Below are 20,765 nucleotides of genomic sequence, written 5' to 3'. Positions count from 1 at the left end.
CTTCTCAGTCTCACTCATCAGGTCAGCAGTAAGGAATTTAAACAGTTTTCCAGTCTGCATTATAAACTGTGGTGAAAATTTCTTATTGAATCCAACCCCCATAATTTTTCAGATGAAGACACTTGAGGACAAGACTTGACCAAAGTTGCACAGGTCACAAGCAAACATGCTATAAGCTTAATCCCTAGCCATCCTACTGATGCCCCAGGAATCGAAACACACTTGATAGCAATAAAAAATACTTACTTAATTTCAATTAGCATATAAGTAATACAAAGAGCAAATGCTCCAGCAAGATCAATCAAAACAAATGGATTCATTCGGGGAAGGAAGATACTGCTAAGTCCTGGAATAATTCCACACAAGCTATGAAAAAACAAATAAAAAGAGTATTCATTAGTAGAACTTACGTAATACTGATGAAAGTCATATAAAAGATGACTTGTATTTTAGTATATCTTTTAAAGAAAGCAAAGAGAATTTGGGAACAAAACTCTCACTCGTAAAGGTCTCTTATCTATCACCAATTAAAAAGTAAGAAAAAGTAAAGGGAGAATAAGAATCTGATCTGTGAGATTCACGTAGTAACCTCAGCAATAATAATGCTGAGACAGATGCATTTCTTGGGCATTCCTTTAACGTTATGTATATCATGAAATCCCATAACATCTTACCTTCGACTAAGATCTGCAACATGCTCTTGAAGCCAACTCGTACTAGCAGCTTTAAAAAGAAAATATTTAAATTATGTGTATAGAATAAACCATTACCAGAAATACTTGATTCTTAAATTTAAAAAATAAGTTCGGTCGTGACTGTATAACATTACAAAAGATCACGTTATTCCTCAAATCTAGAACTTTTTTCTCTTTTATGCCTTTAGGATACTAAATGAAAAGCAGTTTCAACTGCAATATACAGCTGACCTGAAGGAATAAGTGAACTTAACGTATTTCATTGCTACTATTAATTTGAAGTTTTAAAGGCTTATTATAGTGTAAAGCGAAGCTTCCTAACCAGTGTGCTGAGAATGGGTTGCAGGTACACCGATTACTAACTCGCTCAGCTCTCAGAAAGGCCAGGTGGGAATCCGGCTACATGCAGACGCCTGTCAGTTACTGTCCCTGGACAAGTAGCCTTCAGGCTCAAGCATCCTCTTACATTTATCCCATGGTGCTACAGAAATTCTCATTTTTTAATGTGTACCATGATGTAAAAAAGATCGGCAAGCCATATAAAAAGTAGCCTGGTACAGCAGTTTAAGAGCAGACTCTGATGCCAGAATACCTGGCTTCAACCCCAGCTCTGCCCTTAACTAGATGTGTAGCCTGAGACAAGTGACAATCTCTCAGGGCCTCAGTGTAAAATGGGGATAATATCAATAAAATGATTTACCTATCGTTATAGGAAGAATTAAACGGGTTCTATGTAAAGCGTTTATCACAGTGCCTGGCAGATAGAAAGTGCTCAATATTATTTTCCACTTAAATTTCAACTAATGTTGTATAATAAATTTTGATGCTTCTGTGAACGTTCATTTCCAGCTAATAAAAATACAAACTAGATGATCTTTCTAGAAATAAATTTGGCAATATACATCAAAGACTTAAAAAAATAGTGTATTTTTTTTTTTTTTTTTTGCGGTACACGGGCCTCTCACTGTTGTGGCCTCTCCCGTTGCAGAGCACAGGCTCTGGACGCGCAGGCTCAGCGGCCATGGCTCACGGGCCTAGCCGCTCCGCGGCATGTGGGATCTTCCCGGACCGGGGCACAAACCCGTGTCCCCTGCATCGGCAGGCAGACTCTCAACCACTGTGCCACCAGGGAAGCCCAAAATAGTGTGTTTTTAACCCATTTATAATTTCTTCTTTGGGAAGAAGAAGTGGAAATGCATACAAGAAATTTGGTACAAAAAAGGGTGGGGCTGCCCTGGTGGCGCTGCCCTGGTGGCACAGTGGTTGAGAGTCCGCCTGCCGATGCAGGGGACACGGGTTCGTGCCCCGGTCCGGGAAGATCCCACATGCCGTGGAGCGGCTAGGCCCGTGAGTCATGGCTGCTGAGCCTGCGCATCCAGAGCCTGTGCTCCGCAACGGGAGAGGCCACAACAGTGAGAGGCCCGCGTACCGCAAAAAAACAAACAAACAAAAAAGGGTGGTTACAGCATTATTTGTAAAAGGTTATTTATATATTATTCTATATAACAATAGACTGTTTAAAAATATTCATGACAAAATATTATGCAAGCCTTCAAAAATCATTTTTTCAAAGAGTATTTAATGACAGGCAATACTCAAGACATAATGTTAACTGAAAAAAGCTAAACATAAAATTGTTAATTGATACAATTCTAAATATGTAAAAAAATATATACATGTGCATAGAAAAAAAATTAAAGGAACAAAATAGAAATGTTAACAGATGTTATCTCTGGGTCATGAGATTATCAATACTGTTTCCTTCTTGTATCTTTCTGATCTTCACAGAGAGATACAGTTTCTAAACCTCTGTACCTTCTTAGAATTTCTAGAATGAGCATTATACTATTCTAATAAAGTTTTTTCTAAAAAATTCTGGTCATCACAAATATCATTATTTAATTTTTTAGTTCATGCAGTAATTCTTAAACTCTAATTCATACAAATACAACTCATACTTTGTAACACTCAGGAAGTTGTTTAAACCTGAATGGGTATTTCAGAAAGCTTTCTTCCCTTGGTTATCTTGGTATTCAAGTCAGTGAGATCTAAAAAGACCCTCACCTATTTTTGCTTCAAAGTACAAGTGTGTGGGTCCGTGTACACAGCCCACTTTTGTTTTTACCTCACTTCTCCATCCATCAGTGGTTAACCCTTTGTAGGTTAGTGGGATTCCAAAACACTGAAATTATTGAAAAATGCCAATAATTTAGACCACTGGAGTGAAAAGTCTATCTGAATTTTTAAAGACTTGAAAATAAAAGAATATATCAAAAGGAATAAAGTTTTGCTACTTTCAAATATATGCCTACCCACCATTGCCCAAGAGAAGTTCCTGGGAACTTATCTAATTAACAAAATACAACTATTTGCAATGAGCATAGCAACTAGTCTATGTACACTGATGTTTCTAAAATGCTTGCAATAAAAAAAAAAAAAGCTTGCAATAAACTTTTCTTAGGTAGGTTATACATGTAAAATCTCATTCATGTTATTTGGTAAATGTAATTTTTTACTGCATGTAATTTAATACATAAGTCAGTTTTGCCTGTTTTTAAGTAATATGTTATTTTAAAGCTTGTAATAATTAGATTCCGTTTCATAATTTTTTGCTCAGAGAAAGACTTTAGAACCTTTGGGGTAGTCCTCTCTTCTCTTCAGGATATACTTTCTCATTGATCTATGAATTAACGAAACAAACAAAAGACCTGTTTTTATGAGAGGTTAATTGGTTTTTTATTAATGGTAAATAAAAACATACCTTCAGAGACATAAGCAAAAGGTTTATTCCGAATAGAAAGCATTGTGAACAGGTTGAAAGAAAGAGCCACAAAAGTACCAACTAATAATCTTCCCCTGAAAAAAACAACACTCATGATTATTTTTTTCTTGGTAATGTCAATACGTAATTTCAGCATGTAGAGAGACTAAGAGATGGGAAGGCAGACTGGTCTGCTTCAATGGTTTAGTATTTGCAGAGCCAGAATCTGAACTTGGTTCTAGCCCCATGACCAATGTCCTGTCTACTGTTGCTCCACCTTACACAGGACAAAAAAAAAAAAAAAAAAAAGACTCTTAGCATTAACAGTATCTTCTTACAGGTAATTGCTGTTATAAATTTTTAGAAATGCTAATGGTATTTGGTTTACAGTCCACTGGCCGGGTCAGACTGTCCTGAATTAAACTGATCAGAATAGGTAAAGTCCACATAGTTGGCCACTATGTTGTAAATAATAGCAATTCCATCTTTTCTACAGCTGCTACTAAAAGACCTGGAGGATCCAATCTTAAATTACAGAAGACCAGATGGGGCTGGCTTAGGATATTGACCTGGGCCTAGAAATACCGAGGGACCCAAAATCAGGGCAGAAAGGCCTTCCTGTTCAGTATAAAAATTTAAGGGCTTGGGAACAGTTAAGGGTGAAAAGAGGGAGTCTTGGGATTTGGGGATTTTGCTTGTGAAATATCAATGAAATATATATTACCACACTCTGAACTCTGATATTGGCCAAAGTAACCACTATTTAATAACATATCAATTAATAACTGGGAATCAAACGCAATAGTAAATTATATGTTATGTCAAAAGCAGAATCTCACGTGTGTATCTCAGGCTGCTCCAAAAAGCGTTCTGCACTAAAAGAAGGAAATAATGTATTAAATAAGTCCTACAAATTATAAAATTATAAGACTTTATTAAATATATAATTAATAAATTCACAAAACTTTTAAAATATGATAACCAACTGTTGATTATTAGTAGTGATGAGACAAGTAGACCCACAAATTATCCTCAAGGTGTAATTCAATCTTTCTCTACCAAACCTGTTTCAATGCGTTTGTACTAAGCATTAAAACATGTCTGTGTGAATCCTTTCCTTTCATTCACACCTATGACTAAATTTAGTAGCATCAAAGAAGGTAATAAAAGAAGGGTGAAAGGAAGGGAGAAAAGTCTGAAACATGAAGAAATTGTACTATCAAAACTCCAGCACTGCTCATTTTATTTGTACCCTTCCAATCCGACGTGTCTCACTGTATTCTTTCATATTCCCAAAGGTGGCATAGGTAGAATTTGCAGTGACAGTAACATTGTATACAAATGTACCTTTCTTTTAATATAAAGAGAGCTCCCAATTGTGCCAAGACTGTGGACGCAAATACAGCCAGGACTTCTAATCTTTCAAATCTGAAATTGGAAAATTAATCAAATCAGCCTAATTCTTTCAATTCGCAAACTAGTATCTCGAGAACACATTCATTCACTCACTATACATGTGCCTACTATAATCCAAACGCTGTTAAAAAGGACTACAATTTCTAGAATGACAATAAACAATGAACATCACAGATTTTAAAAGGAGTGCCTATTTGTACAACATATACTCCTTAGGGCTTTTATTTTCTAGAAATAACCATTATTATAATAACAGCACTTAATTGACCCCTCTTGTGTCAGACACTGGTCGAAGTTTTTAACATATTACCTCATCTAAATCCTTATGAGGGTTAGTTTATCCACTTTTTTTTTTTAAAAAAGAGATAAGGAACCTGAACCCCAAAGAGGAAGAGTAACTGTTTAGTTACATACGGCTTGCAAGTGAAGGAGTCAGGTTTTCAAACTCAGACACTCTGGCTCTAGAGTTCATGATTTTAACCACTACTACACTGCCTCTCCTATCTACACACAATTACGGTTAACTGAATATGTCTTATAATCCCTAAGCTATCAGCTGGAGGCCAAGGGCTGTTGTCTTATTTATCTTAGTTTCTCCCACTGCACATAGTTTAATGGCATTCAACACCTGTAAGTATATATGCTTAAAATTTCTCAAGGAAATAATTATCTTCAGAAATGATAATAAAATAATTAACGATGTTCATCATATTAGTTGTTTTTTCCCTCAAATGAGTTGATTTAATTCTAGGTGGTACAGAATTCAGAATATTCAGGAGATAATAAAATAATAAAGGACATTCATCACATTGTTATTTATAATAGAAAAATGTTGGAATCAACAACATACCATTACACATTATTACAAATATAAAAGAAATGTATTTACTGACTTGGAAGGATGGAAATGAAAAAAAGTGGGTTATAGGAGAGTATGAAAAACACGGTATGTAAATGTAGCAACATTATTTGTGGTAATTCATAAGTTGATACTAAAGTGTGTATTGAAATGCAAATGGTGTAGGAAAGCAAAGACAATCTGAAAAAGAACAAAGCTGGAAGATTTACACTACCAGATAACCAAGATTTCAAAACAACAGTAATTGACACACTATGGAACTAATTCAAGGATAGACAAATATACCAAATAGAAAAGAGAATCCAGAAACAAACACATACAAGGTCACTTGATTAATAAAAAAGTAGCACATAAAAGTAATAAAGAATAATTTTTTTCAATAAATAGTGTTTTATCAAACTGAATGGCTATATAGAAGCAAATGTGCCTTGACCTTTACCTCAACCCATACACAAAAATCAATTCCAGGTCTTCCCTGGTGGCGCAGTGGTTAAGAATCCGCCTGCCAATGCAGGAGACACAGGTTTGAGCCCTGGTCCGGGAAGATCCCGCATACCGCGGGACAACCAAGCCCGAACACCATAACTACTGAGCCTGCGCTCTAGAGCCCGTGAGCCACAACTACTGAGCCCTTTCACCACAACTACTGAAGCCTGCGTGCCTGGAGCCTGTGCCCCGCAACAGGAGAAGCCACCGCAATGAGAAGCCTGTGCACTGCAACGAAGAGTAGCCCCGCTTGCTGCAACTAGAGGAAGCCCGTGCGCAGCGACAAAGACCCAACACAGCCAAAAATAAATAAAATGAATTAATAAAAAAAAATCCTAGGGCTTCCCTGGTGGCGCAGTGGTTGAGAGTCCACCTGCTGATGCAGGGGACACAGGTTCGTGTCCCGGTCCGGGAAGATCCCAAGTGCCGCGGAGCGGCTGGGCCCATGAGCCATGGCCGCTGGGCCTGAGCGTCCGGAGCCTGTGCTCCGCAACGGGAGAGGCCACAACAGTGAGAGGCCCGCGTGCTGCAAAAAAAAAATTAAAAAAAAAAAAAAACTAAATTCCTTTCAATAGCTGAACATATAAACAAATTTTGATATATTCACATAATGGAATATTAGAGCAATGAACAAGAATGAGCTACTGCTATATGATGATATATATATTGTATCCCATTTATATGACTTCAAAAACAGGCAACAAGAATCTGCAATGACAGCAATCAGAATACTGGTTACTTTTCTCAGGGTTTGACTCTGACTTAACATTAAGTCATTAAAGGAGGCTTTGGGAGAACTTGTAATGCTTTATATCATTATCTAGATAGTAGTTACACAAGTATATTTATTTGTTAAAATTCATCAAACTGCACAAGGATATAAGACAGAACAAGCTACAGTCCCTGCTACCAAGAAATTTATATTTTAAAGGGGAAGACAAAAAAAAACAAAACAATTAATTGCGCTTCCCTGGTGGCACAGTGGTTAAGAATCCGCCTGCCAATGCAGGGGACACAGGTTTGAGCCCTGGTGCAGGAAGATCCCACATGCTGCAGAGCAACTAAGCCCGTACTCCACAACTACTGAGCCTGTGCTCTAGAGCCCGCAAGGCCACAACTACTGAAGCCCGTGTGCCTAGAGCCCGTGCTCCACGACAAGAGAAGCCACCGCAATGAGAAGCCCACGCACCGCAACGAAGAGTAGCTCCCACTCACCGCAACTAAAGAAGACCCGCGCACAGCAATGAAGACCCAACACGGCCAAAAATAAATTAAATAAATAAATTTTGAAAAATTAATTTATAAGTTCTATACAGAGAATTATAGCAGTCTGATGTGACAAGAAGCTAACTAGGTGATCTATTTTAGAATCCATTTTAGATTGGGCCCAGTCACTTAATGACATTAGCATTTAGTGACATTAAGATTGGAATAACAAAACGGGGCTAATCTCGTAAGAATCAAGTGAAGAGCATTTCCAGGAGATAGAATAGTTTGTATAAAGACCCTAAAGCAGGAATAAGATGTGTTCAAACTACGGAAAGAAAGACAGTGTGGTATAGACGGCATGAGAGTGGTAACTTGAAAAGAAGTAGGCTGGGTCTAAATCATATAAGGTCTTTGTAAACGAGGAAAGGGGTCAGGATTTTATTCTAAGTATGACAGGAAACAACTGGATGGTTTTAAGAAGTAGAATGATAGCATGATTTAGGCTTAAAAAGAAAAAAAACACTGAAGAAAAATCCCAAAAAAACACTGGTTTCTATATGGAGAATGGACTGAAGGGGGGTAAAAGCAGAACCATGGGGACCAGTTAGGATGCAAGACATTGGTTAAGGCAAGAAATGAAGGTAGTTTGGTTAGGATGGTAGTAGTGGAGATAGAAACGGGGGCAAGGACAGATTCTGGATGTGTTCGTAAGTTATCTTGACATAACCTGCTCATGGATAAATGTGGGTGATGAGAGAATAATCAATGATTTTACTTGAGCAACTGAGTGGTAGTGTATTTGCTAAGATGTGAAAAACTGCAGAGGAACAGATTTGGGGGGAAGAAACAAGAATCCTAGCTTGAATTTAAGACATGAATTAGACATCCATGTGAACCTGGCACGAAGGTAACATGACATGAGATAAATCTCAGTGCTGGAGAACTGAATTTTGGAATTATTAAATATAGATGATACTTCAAGCTATGTGACTGACTGCAATTATATTTGATTGCTCCCTCTTTTCCTATTCACTCTAAGCAACTAGGCCAAAATGGGAGCTGTCTTGTCCTTATGTGACCTTGTCTCCTGGCCACAGGAGCTGATCTAAAGACTAACATCTATACCAAGGTGGACCAACCAATAGTTCTTTCTCACTATTTTCTATAGCTGGGGAATCCTTTCGTCTCAAGGATGAAGGTGAGAAGGTTCAAAGTTTTGCTACAAGTTATCATTCCAGGATAGTGGAGAAAAGTGGTCTGAGAAACTGAAACTGACATGCAGAGAAAAGCAGGCCTTTTGAGGTAAGAGAAAGACAATGTCCTGAGTGTTCTAGTACCTATACCAGTTTACCTCAGTCTTCCCACACTTTGGTTATGTAAATTAACATTTTTCCCCCAAACTAGTTTGAGATAGATTTCTGTCACTTACAACCAAAAGCCTTTACAAATGATTATCATATCAATCCAACTCTATCAAATTTCAGTGACACTTATAAATATCTTCATTTTGCACTAAAATTTCATGTTTACTTTGTCCCATTATTTAAGTAAAACCTGATTTTGTTCAAAAGAATATAATCCCAATAAATGGTATGGTGGAGAAGAAAGGTAAGTTTTGTCCAAGAGTTTCTTCACCAAAGTTAAATTCTTCTTTCAAGTTGTTTCCTTGAATCTGAAAAGAACTCATTTTTTCTAACATATTTTAAAAAATCCTCTGATATAAAAGATTATTTTCTAACTTTCAGTAATTTCTAAACTATAGAAACAGAAATCTCAAAATCTTTGTCAGTTCATTGCTGTCACAAATACAGTCTTAAGATAAAAATACATCTCTACCGCTGCATTAATGTTAAACTATATCCCACTTACTTTAACATCTAGAAGATACATACATGAAAATCCTTTGTACTTTCTCTAACTGGAATAAGAGATTACCAAAATATTAAAGAACTTAAAATGAACAATTTATGTAAGATTTGTTTTATAAAATAGAAAAAAACTAATGTGAACATTTTACTTTAATATGATTTAAATTTAAACATTCATGTTCCTTATCTAGAATCCTCTTGGAAGATGTTTTTTTATCTACTTTCACTATCTGATCACTATTCCACTAAACAGGCAGCATTTATTTTCTACAAGTACTCTAGCTAGCTCTTTACTGCCTGGTATAACTACTACTTTAATAGCGATAAGTTAGCAGAAAATAAAATAATTTGAACTTACCCAAATGAATAGGCAGGGCTAGGTTTCCTCATCATTACCCAGTAACTTATTAAACATGTCATTAAACTAAGTAAAAAGGAAAATAAGTTTAGCATTAGAACTAGAACTAGAGGACTTACAGAAAGAAATTTAGCTTTCAGAATAACTAAATTGCTAAAAGTTAACAGTGTTTGCAGACTAAACTAACAACAAGTTATTCTAATAATTTATAATCTAATCACAATAAGCACCCTAATGTGAGTTTTAACATGGGGAGAAACTGAAAGAAGTTATGATATACCATTAAGACACTAATAATAGAACTAATAGAACCTAGACCCATAGTTTCTCTACTCAGAAAGTTATCCGCCCTAAATGGTTTCCATAACTGAGCCTGCAAAAAATGACACAGTAATAATAAGTGCAATTTACTTGATTCTAGGCATATACAATACATTTTAACTTTAATAAACTTTATTTAATCTCTGTTAAAAGTTAAACTAAATATTAATAACACCTTGACAACATTCTGGATGGGATAAAGTTATGGTTACTTTCTTAGTGGAGATTCACTCTAAAACAACTTACTACAGTGTGAAATTCAGGTAATAACTATCTGTTTTAGACCAATCAAGAAGATTTAGTTATGTGACTGATGAAAAAGACATCCCTATAACATACTTCTACGGCACGGATCTTGGAGACATATGGTCTAAGCATTCTGCAACCTTTATTTGGAAATATGAAAGGTCCCCAAAGCAGGAGCCAATAGGTCGTCTCTCTAGCTCACAATTACATATATACTTTGCAGTTATTAACATCCCTCATTTCTTTTCACACCCACATGGTTACAGTGGGAACTAGTATGTTCTTATGTGTTCCTGCTCCCTGGTCATAGCTGACTCATCTACAGGTAGGCACCTGACCTAAAGTCTGGGTATTATCTTTTCTGTTGCTATATAAATGGGGTATTTTCTTCCAGCATATCTTCTAATTATTATTTGTACATATGGTCCATGTTGATAATTTTACTTATTTCACAGATAACTTTCCTTTAAGTAAAGAAAACTTCATAAATTCAGTGCAACAAACCTTTTTTTTAGTTTAATTTTATCGTTTTATTCAAAATAGGACATTTACACAGAAATGTGCATAAAGCACATATGTACATTTTAACAAATAGAAAAAAAACACCCATTTAACCACCAATCAAGGTCAGGAGTAAAACACTGGGGAAGCATTCTGGAGGTCTCTTTTCTGTTTTTCAAATGAAGTATATATAGTTGATAACAAATTCCTTATTAGCTTCAAAACATTAAGAAGGGTCTTCGCTGGTACCACAGTGGTTAAGAATCCGCCTGCCAATGCAGGGGACACGGGTTTGAGCCCTGGTCCAGGAAGATCCCACATGCCACGGAGCAACTATGCCCATGTGCCACAACTACTGAGCCTGCGCTCTAAAGCCCACTAGAGCCCACAAGCTACAACTACTGAGCCTGCATTCCACAACTACTGAAGCCTGTGCGCCTAGAGCCTGTGCTCTGCAACAAGAAAAGCCACTGCAATGAGAGCCCACACACTACAACAAAGAATAGCCCCTGCTTGCCGCAACTAGAGAAAGACTGCACACAGCAACGAAGACCCAGTGCAACTAAAGATAAATTAATTAATTAATTTAAAAAAAACCCAACACAACACTAAGGAGGGGACTTCCCTGGTGGCGCAATGGTTAAGAATCTGCCTGCGAATGCAGGGGACACAGGTTCGATCCCTGGTCTGTGAGGATCCCACAAACCATGGAGCAACTAAGCCCGCATGCCACAACTACTGAAGCCCTCACGCCTAGAGCCGGTGCTCTGCAACAAGAGAAGCCACCGCAGTGAGAAGCCCGCGCACCGCAATGAAGAGTAGCTCCCACTTGACACAACTAGAGAAAGCCCACGCATAGCAATGAAGACCCAACACAGCCATAAATAAATAAGTAAATAGGTAAGGAAGGAAGGAAGGAAGTAAAAACATTAAGGAGCGTTTTTAAAACTTACCTAAAAAGATCAAAAATGGTCAGGTAAGTATAGGCAGTTAAAGCTGCAAAACAACAAAAAGACTGATTAAAATGTTACTGAATCATTGTTAGGAAATACAGCAAATCACCAAAACTGTTCATAACAGGGACATCCATCACCGGAAAACATGAGTCACTGATTAATCTCATATGTTGGCAATTATTTGGTAAATTTGACTAATACATGTAGCCAAAGTTGGTTAATACAAACGCTTACTTTAGAACCTGATTTCTCCATCAGGAAAAAATGAAGCAGTATATGCTCAAAAGTCCTGAGATCAATTTTTTGCCTCCTTCTGTCATCGGAGTACTATTTTAAATGTATTTTTAAAATAGCAGGATGAAAATAATGGTAAATAAAAACATAAGCGTCATGACACAAGAAAAATATTAGATTTCCCTTTTCAAGGAAAACTCAATAAATCATAAAATTTTATTTATACACTACATAAATTGAAGAACTAATCTCTCACATTAAAAGGAAATCTCACAAAAAAGATACATGCACCCCAATGTTCACAGCAGCACTATTTATAAAACAGACTCACAGGTATAGAAAACAAACTAGTGGTTACCAGTGGGAAAGGGGCAAGATAAGGGTAAGAGATTAAGATATACAAACCACTATGTATAAAATAGATAAGCAACAAGGATCAATTGTACAGCACAGGGAATTACAGCCATTATTTTGCAATAATTTTTAGTGGAGTATAATCTATAAAAATACTGAATCACTATGCTGTATACCTGAAACTAATATAATAATGTAAATCAATACCTCAATTAAAAAATAAAAAGAAATCTTAGTTTTTCAAATAGATTTAAATTTTTTTTTAAAAAAAGCTCATTTTAGATAATGCCTAACAACTGAACCAAATTTTATAGTTTACAAAGTACTTTTGGAATAGATTTTCTGATTTAAATCTTTTGAGTTATAGTTCAGAATAATATATTCTATGTAAAGGAAGACATACCTTTATTTATTATGAGAACAATAAAAGTGAAATAATTAACTCCTAAAAATAAGAATAGTGACATACCTATACTATTAGTGGAACTGCACCACATTAGCAGGAAGCCAGTACATGTTAAGTTTATTGCACCAAAGAGCAGTATCTTCCAGGACTGTGAAAAAGAAAATCATTCTTATTTGTACAATGCTGACAACTTCTCTGGGTCCATTCAAGTTGCTGTGATTCATACTCTAATATTCAAAGGAATAAGCACAACTTGTTTCAAAAAGTTGAAGTGCCACATTTTCTAAAACTACCAAAATTATCATCAAACAAGTTACTATTATAATATATAAGCCTAAACGAATAATTCTAGAAGGGGAATTATTCTAGAGAAAATAAATTCTGACACACAAACTCTCAAATAGTTGAGAAAATATACTGACATTTGAATATAATTTTGTCTCCATAAACATGTAGAGACAATGATAAAAACAAATGGGGCAAAATGTAAAGCAATTGATGAATCTGAATAAATGGTATAAGGGAGTTCCTTATACTCATAACATTTCTGTACGTTTGATGGTACATCAAAATAAAGTTACCCTGCCCACCCACCCACCAAAAAAGAGCAGTACTTGGTTATTTACCAAGTAAATTGTATGAAATAGGACTGCAAAAGAGGGGAAGATTACCACAGTTTAGAAGTTCACAGAAAAGGGAGGATCTGAGATACACCTTGAAATAGCTAGGATTTAGAGGGAGGAGGAAGAGCATTCTAAAAATAAAGGAAGAAGAGATCAAGTGAACTGTTTTTTATTTTTGTTCTGCTCCTCTCCCTATAAAGGGAGACCTATGCTTGTTTGAAAGTAGAGATGAAATAAATTAGTGAAAAGGTAGTTATTTTGAGGTGTTAAAATTAAACATGTAATTGCTAAGGTCAAGTATGGTATGGGATAGAATGGTTTTACAATACAGATGAAAGGTGTAGGTCTAGAAAGGAAGAACACCACCCGTGAGAAAGTGAGAAGGGTAAGAAGGTAACGGAAGAGAAAGAGAACTTGTAAGGCAGAAAGAAATGACAGTGATGTAACACAGAGGTAACAGTCTTGAAAGGAAGACGCAAGGCCATTTTCTAAAATTAGGGGATATGATAAAGTAGCACTGGAAACTTAAATCTAGAAGAGGATCTGCAGAATAGATGTTATGGTGAATATACTATTGAATCATCAAAAAGAAGAACAATAATTACCAACATGAATTTATGGTAGACACCATTGTGGAACTTCCTCTACACCCACGAGCAAAACCAGAAAAGCAAGTGAGATAGGGATGTTAGAGACCTGAGAACTGATATGATAGGTTAACAAGACAAGGGACTCTAATACTAGTGAGAACATTAATGAAATGACTGGATATGGGGTCTAGTCAGGACAGGGATTCAACAGCAGTCAGAAAAGGAGGATAAAGCATTTAATGCATGCAGTTCTAATGCTGAATCAAGCTATTAATCAACAAATATTTGAGTATCTATTTTGTAACAGACACTATTCTAGGCACTGGAGATACAGCAGTGAACAAAACACGGACCTTATAATCCAGGTGAGGTGACAGACAATAAGCAAATATATAAGGTCAGGTGGTGATAAGTGCTAAAAGAAAAAATACAGTAAGAACACAGTAAATGGAAGACATGGAAGAGCTGCTCTTCTAGATAGGGTGGTCAGAAAAGACTCCTTTGGTAAGGCGACATGTGACCAGAAATCAGAAAGAGGCAAAGGTGCTAAGCATGCAGATATCTGGGAGAGAAAATGGGAACCACAGTGCAAATTCTTTGAGATAGAAGAACGGCTGAGGACAGTTAGACAAGAGAGCTGAGAGGGAGTCTGGGGCTACATCAAGTAGTGTCATGGATGCCAGGAAAAGAATTGGGATATATTCCAGATGAGATGGAAAGTGACTTAGGCTTCATTTTAAAAAGCTCATTCAGCTACCCTATGTAGAATATACTGCATAGGGGCAAGGATGAAAGTAGGAAGACCATTTAGAATGTGATTGCAATAAACCATGTGGGAAATGATGGTGGCTTTGAACGTGGTAGGAAGGTGTTAAGAGTCAGATTCTGGGCTTCCCTGGTGGCGCAGTGGTTGAGAGTCCGCCTGCCGATGCAGGGGACACGGGTTCGTGCCCCGGTCCAGGAAGATCCCACATGCCGCGGAGCGGCTAGGCCCGTGAGCCATGGCTGCTGAGCCTGCGCGTCCGGAGCCTGTGCTCCGCAACAGGAGAGGCCACAACAGTGAGAGGCCCGCGTATCGCAAAAAAAAAAAAAAAAAAAAAAAGAGTCAGATTCTGAGTATTATACTGAAGATAGAGCCATCAAGAATTACTTATAAAGCAGATGTGAGGAGTGAGGGAGAGATTGGTAAAAGTGACTCCAAGGTTTCTGGCCTGAGCCATGTAGTGAAGGAGTGATAGAAAATCAAAGTTCAGGTTTGATCATACTAAATTTGAGATGCCTATTAGATATCCAGGTGAAAATGTTGAGAAGTCCATTATATATAGGAATTGGAGGTAGGGAAGAAGATAGGGACTGAGATATAAATATAGGGTCATCAGCATATGGTAATGAAAGTAAACAAGAGAGGCCAGAGCTCCATAAGCCCTGGGACACTCCAAAACTTAAAGAGGTCAGAAAGATGAGAGGAAAGTAAGAAAGGAGACTAAAAATAATGGCCAAGTAAGTAGGAGGAAAATCAAGAGTGGCATTTCAGAGTTCAAATGAATAAAACTGCTTTAAGGTGCAAGAGACTGTTTTTCGTCAAATGCCACTGAAGGTCAAATAAGATGGGAAATGAGGATGACCATTGCTTTTGGCAACACAGAAGTTATTAGTTACCTTGTAAAAGCTGTTTCTGTGGATAAGTGGGGACTAGAATCAGACTGGTTTTGTTTAATAGAAACAGGCAGGAGAGAAAGTGAACAAAGAGAGTAAAGACAATTCTTCTACGTACTTTTGTATAAGAGGAAGCAGAGAAAGGAAGCAGTAGCTGAGAGTGCAATATATGGCATGTAATTATGACGCAAGAAGGAGAAGGAGAATGATTCAAGAAGGAACAACAATGCAAGAGACAGAAGGAACCATTATAGAAATGCTGTCTTTGAGTAGGCAACAGTGGAAGAATTGGCCTTATATAGCAGATCAGACAGTTCATTCACAAAATAGGAGGGAAGGCAGAGTGTTGGTAGATATGCTAATGACAGGATGCGGAAGTTTTCTCCTGATTACTTCTTTTCCCTCAGCGAAACAGGAAGCAAGATGAACAGGTTAGAATGGGGATGAATAAGCTTATGGGAGTTTGAGGACAGAAGTGAAAGAAAATGGTATGAAACTGTCACTTAGGAAACTGGAAACTGAAGAAACTAGGAACATACAATATGGGCCACACTAATGGCATACTTGATCATGAATTTAAAGTGAGACCAGTCAGCATGGTTTTGTGTTTTTTTTAAGGCTACATTCTGTTGCTTGCATGCAGGTACAGAGTAGGAAAAAAGTGGACTTAATGAGGTTAAGGATTTGCCAAGGAAGTATGATAGACAGAAGAGGGGCACAAAGGAGTTGAAGGCATATGCAAGAAAATGAAAATGATGGACCAGAGAATCTAAATTGATAAGTAAGTAAATGAGGATAAGAGAGGTGAAAAATAGTGAAAATATAGCAGAGTAAAGGACTGGAGGCCCTAGTAATAGGAGTGAACTGGAAAGACAAGAGATAGTGACTGATGAGTAAAATGCTTAAATTGAGACAATGGGAGGATATAGTTATTACAAATGATAAGGTTTATGGTATGATCATAGGAGTGGATGGTTGGGAGGGATACAGGACAAGGTTATTTGTGGTGAGGAACTGAGAGGTAAGGATCTTCCACGTGAAATATGAAATCACCAAGAACTAAGACAGGAAAAGCAATGAAGAGATAAGCCAGGTGTACCTCTTAAGATTTAAATTATGATAGAGGTTATCTGTACAATTCAGGTGTTCCTATACTCGTTTTGTTCCTACTACCTATTCTGTGGTATACTATGCTTCAATGAAGTGTACTGTTAAAGAACTTGCTGCTTCCTCCTGCAATATAGTTGCTTTCCATCAACATCATAAAGCTATAACTATCTGTTCTCAAGAGATCATCCTAAGGACTTCCCTGGTGGTCCAGTGGTTAAGAATCCACCTTCCAATGCAGGGGACTCAAGTTAGAGCCCTGGTTGGGGAACTAAGATCTCACATGCCATGGGGCAACTAAGCCCGCACACCGCAATAAAAGATCCTGTGTGCCACAACTAAGACCTGATGCAGCCAAATAAATAAATAATTTTTTGTTTTTTTAAAAAGAGATCATCCTAAATGACTAAATACAAAAGAAGCAGATAAATTTCCTACCCATGGCTCTCAGAGTTTAACATTCAGAGATGATAATATTTCCAAATACTAGAATTAATGAGTTTTGACCATATCCCAAAGTTTTAGAAACAGGAGATATAGTGGTAAAAAACAAAGAAAAGAAGTCTTTAGTTTAGTATTGTAATACGTGGTCAATATCATTGCTACTGCTTATTATGTTACATTGAAGCTAGGATTATTTAAAATTCATCAAGTATTTGCTGGGTGCTTATTTTGTACTTCTATTAAAAAATGAGGGGATATATGTATATGTATAGCTGATTAACTTTGTTATATGGCAGAAACTAACACAACATTGTAAAACAATTATACTCCAATAAAGATGTTTAAAAAAAAAGTGAGCAAAAGAGACATAGTCACTGCCCTCAGGGAGCTTACAGTATAAGACAATAATGAGAACAATGACAACAGAATAGTAATTAGAAGGTCTACACTGGTGACCAAAAAGGGTATCTATCAATTGTCTATTTATAGTCTCAAAGCATAACTTATTTTTTCTGCCTTACATTAAAAATGAGAAAACTTGGCTTCAGACCACACCCACTTAATTTGCTAAAAAAACTAACAACATAAGGCTATCACCAAACAATTTTTCTTCAAAATTCTTTAGAATTAGAATAAAAACTAACCAAAGCCTAGCTTCCTCCCAGGCAAAACAACTGTATACTAAAGTTCTGTAATTTTACATTAAAAATTACTTATCCAACATAAAAAAATGAAAACAATGTGATGGATCAAGAGTGATTTCTATTTGCCTTAAAAATTACCTTTCTTCAATGTTATGTTTGTGCAATAATTAAAATTAGGGTTAAGGAATAAAAATAACTTACCCTTCGATCAGCTGCTACAAGTCTAAATTCCTGCAATAACTTGCCAAAAAAAGATCTTTGTGGTTTTCTAAAGAGATGAATTGTCCCCTTTAAAGCAAACAAAAGTACACAAATCAGCATTTAAGTATCTAATCTTCTTCATTCCTGCGATATAGTAATAACAACTAACATTTCTTGAATGCTCATTATGTCCCAAGCAATTATTCTAGACATTTTGCATGTATTTACCTATTTAAGACTCACAATCATCTATGTGGTGGAAACAATTTTTAGTAAATTGTCTAAGCACACAATGCTAGTAATGGCTGAGCAGGAATTCAAACCCAGGCATTTTAGCTCTAGACCAAACTCTTTTTTTTTTTAATGGATTAGGCAATTTTGAACCAGGAAACCAGTTTGCCAAATAGCCTTATTGGAAAGAAACTATTACAATTTACCTAATTAAAGCTTTATATATGAAAGGTTTGGCAACTATTATTACAGGAAAACCTCTGAGTTTCTCTCTCAGGCATTCAAAGTATCTGACATCCTAGCTAGCTTCCATGGTCCCTGCTAGTACACGGTATGGTACTAGCAGAGAAAGGTCACGGCAGTGGGGTTACCAATGAGAGAAGAGACTGAGTGGTGATTACAGTGGGATTTAATACTCAAGTTCAGGAAACCATGTAAGAAAGCCTTAACATAAAGGAGAGCTCAAGCACACATAGGAAATTAGCCTGTGATTAAGGTAGTATCCAGTATCAGTGGGAGAAAGTATGAGTTATTCAATAAATAGTATTTGGAAAAAGGTAAAGTTGGATCCTTACTACTCACTCTAATTTTCCATTATTTTAAAATCAAAATATAAAACAACAGAATAATTGAAGAAACTCATGGATGTGTAATTTTATAATCTTGTATGTGGAGAAGACTTTTCTTAATAGGACATAAAACCAAGAAGCTGTAAAGGGGAAAAAATTGATCAATTTTACTACACTTTCATGATGGGAATACAATACAAAAAACAAAACAAAAAAACACCCTGGAAAAATAAGCTGTGAAAATCTTTGTTATTACAAAAGCAAAGTAATTGTTTCTAGGGGAAGAAAAACCCTTCACAATTTTCAACGGGTCAAACATAATAATTTGATTGCTAAGTGCCATGTACTTAAATTTTTGGATTTTAATTTTAACAAAACATTTTCTTAGATGGTAAAGGCCACAATCACTATAACAACCATACTACATTTCTACCCCATTAAAGTTGGCCAATTTGATTCAAACACTGAAGCTCCACAGATAGCAATGGAATTAGGAGTTAACAGATTAAAAATGTGAAAAACTTTCAGATCCAATTCAAGCAGAGGTATGATTTTCCTATAGTCAGCATCTAGAAACATCTCAATAGTTATAAAATGATACATCCCATTTCTTCAAGTTTTACATGTCATTAGTTGCATTATGTTTAGACTCAGGAAAGGCAGAAAATAGGCTGAGCTCTAGAAATCTGGCATTAACAAAAACAGCAAAATGTTGATAACTGTCGAGGCCAAGTTATGGCTACATGGGGGCTCATTATATTATATTCTCTCTACTTTTGTGTATGTATGAAAATTTCCACAATAAAAAGTTAAAGTAAAAAATATTTTTAAAAATGTAAAAATAAAGCATCATGAAAAACGTGCAACTAATTTTCATATCCAAATAAAGACCAGTGTATATGTATAACCCTAAGGCTCTGCTAAACCAATTCAGTTGAAAAGGAACAGTATGCTATTTTCACCTGGGATGTTAATAAATGCTAATGTCAACAAACATACTGTAGTCTTAAAGAATTATGTGCGGATATTTTGGTCCCAAAGATAAATTCTACTTAATACTGGTATCCTTGAATATCTTCTAACTTCAGCCCATTTTAAATTATTTCAGTTACTTTAAGTTTCAGGTTAAAGGACTTCCCTGGTGGTCCGGTGGCTAAGACTCCGAGCTGGGGGCCTGGGTTCGATCCCTGATCAGGGAACTAGATCCCACATGCTGCAACTAAAACTTCGCATGCCGCAACTAAAGATCCTGCACGCCGCAACCAAGACCCAGCGCAAACAAATGAATAAATAAAAATATTTTTAAAAATAGTTTCAGGTTAAGACAATCAATAAGGTTTCTAAAAGGCAGAGGGCCATTTCTGATGCCATTCTGATAGTGGGGGAAAACCCACAAAAATCCTAATTTTCACGTCACTCTTTCCAAAATTATATTGGCTCTCCACTGCTATCAGGATAAACTTCAAATTTTACAACTTGGAACTCAATGCCTTCAATGAGTTAGCCTCAGTTTCTTTCCATTTTTTCCTCTTGCTCCAGATAAGAATCCTCAACTCCAATTAAACTGCTGTTCTCCTTGTCTCATGATCCCATGAGACAAGTATGAGATCTCTCATGAGATCTCATACCATTCTAGAGTAAAAAGGCCAGACTCATCTAATCCAAGCACTAATAGCCCTGAAGCACTTAGCAAGTTACCTGACCTCTCTGTTTCCTCATCCAAATGAGAGTAATGAATAGTAGATTAAGAGTACTGGAGTAAGGGACAAAGTGCTAAGTTTACTGGTTCACTTCCTACATGAAGCCTTATTAGATTATTCAAACTATAGAGTTTTTTATGCCACTTGCTTTGTAATGAACCACAGGCTAGCCTTCATCTTGTCATCTTGCATGGTAAGTTAATTTTTTAGTAACTTCACTAATGACAAGGGCTATATTTCCTTGACATATTCTAAGAAAGCACTACGTTTTGCACATAGCATGTTATTAATAAATAATACATAATGGGTAACTTTAAAAATAAAACTTAA

The 20,765-nt window shown here is 36.4% G+C and overlaps 1 protein-coding gene across 2 annotated transcripts in view; it reads right to left on the bottom strand.

Annotated features, from left to right (window-relative positions):
• Positions 1 to 20,765, bottom strand: part of SLC30A6 (solute carrier family 30 member 6) — a 37,619-nt gene that overhangs the window by 15,200 nt on the left and 1,654 nt on the right. For both annotated transcript variants that reach the window (XM_082852069.1, XM_082852070.1), the window contains exons 2-10: positions 17,936 to 18,022; positions 12,734 to 12,818; positions 11,674 to 11,716; positions 9,653 to 9,718; positions 4,804 to 4,884; positions 4,296 to 4,331; positions 3,457 to 3,551; positions 675 to 723; positions 247 to 366 (exon numbers count right to left, since the gene is read on the bottom strand). In XM_082852069.1, coding sequence (XP_082708195.1) covers positions 247 to 366; positions 675 to 723; positions 3,457 to 3,551; positions 4,296 to 4,331; positions 4,804 to 4,884; positions 9,653 to 9,718; positions 11,674 to 11,716; positions 12,734 to 12,818; positions 17,936 to 18,022 — 662 coding nt within the window. The remainder of the gene's footprint in view (positions 1 to 246; positions 367 to 674; positions 724 to 3,456; positions 3,552 to 4,295; positions 4,332 to 4,803; positions 4,885 to 9,652; positions 9,719 to 11,673; positions 11,717 to 12,733; positions 12,819 to 17,935; positions 18,023 to 20,765) is intronic.

Source organism: Leucopleurus acutus (assembly GCF_964270905.1).
Source record: "Leucopleurus acutus genome assembly, chromosome: 12".
Lineage (NCBI taxonomy): Eukaryota > Metazoa > Chordata > Mammalia > Artiodactyla > Delphinidae > Leucopleurus > Leucopleurus acutus.
Note: the sequence above shows the minus strand (reverse complement) of the source record. Positions and strands in the feature narration are given on the sequence as shown.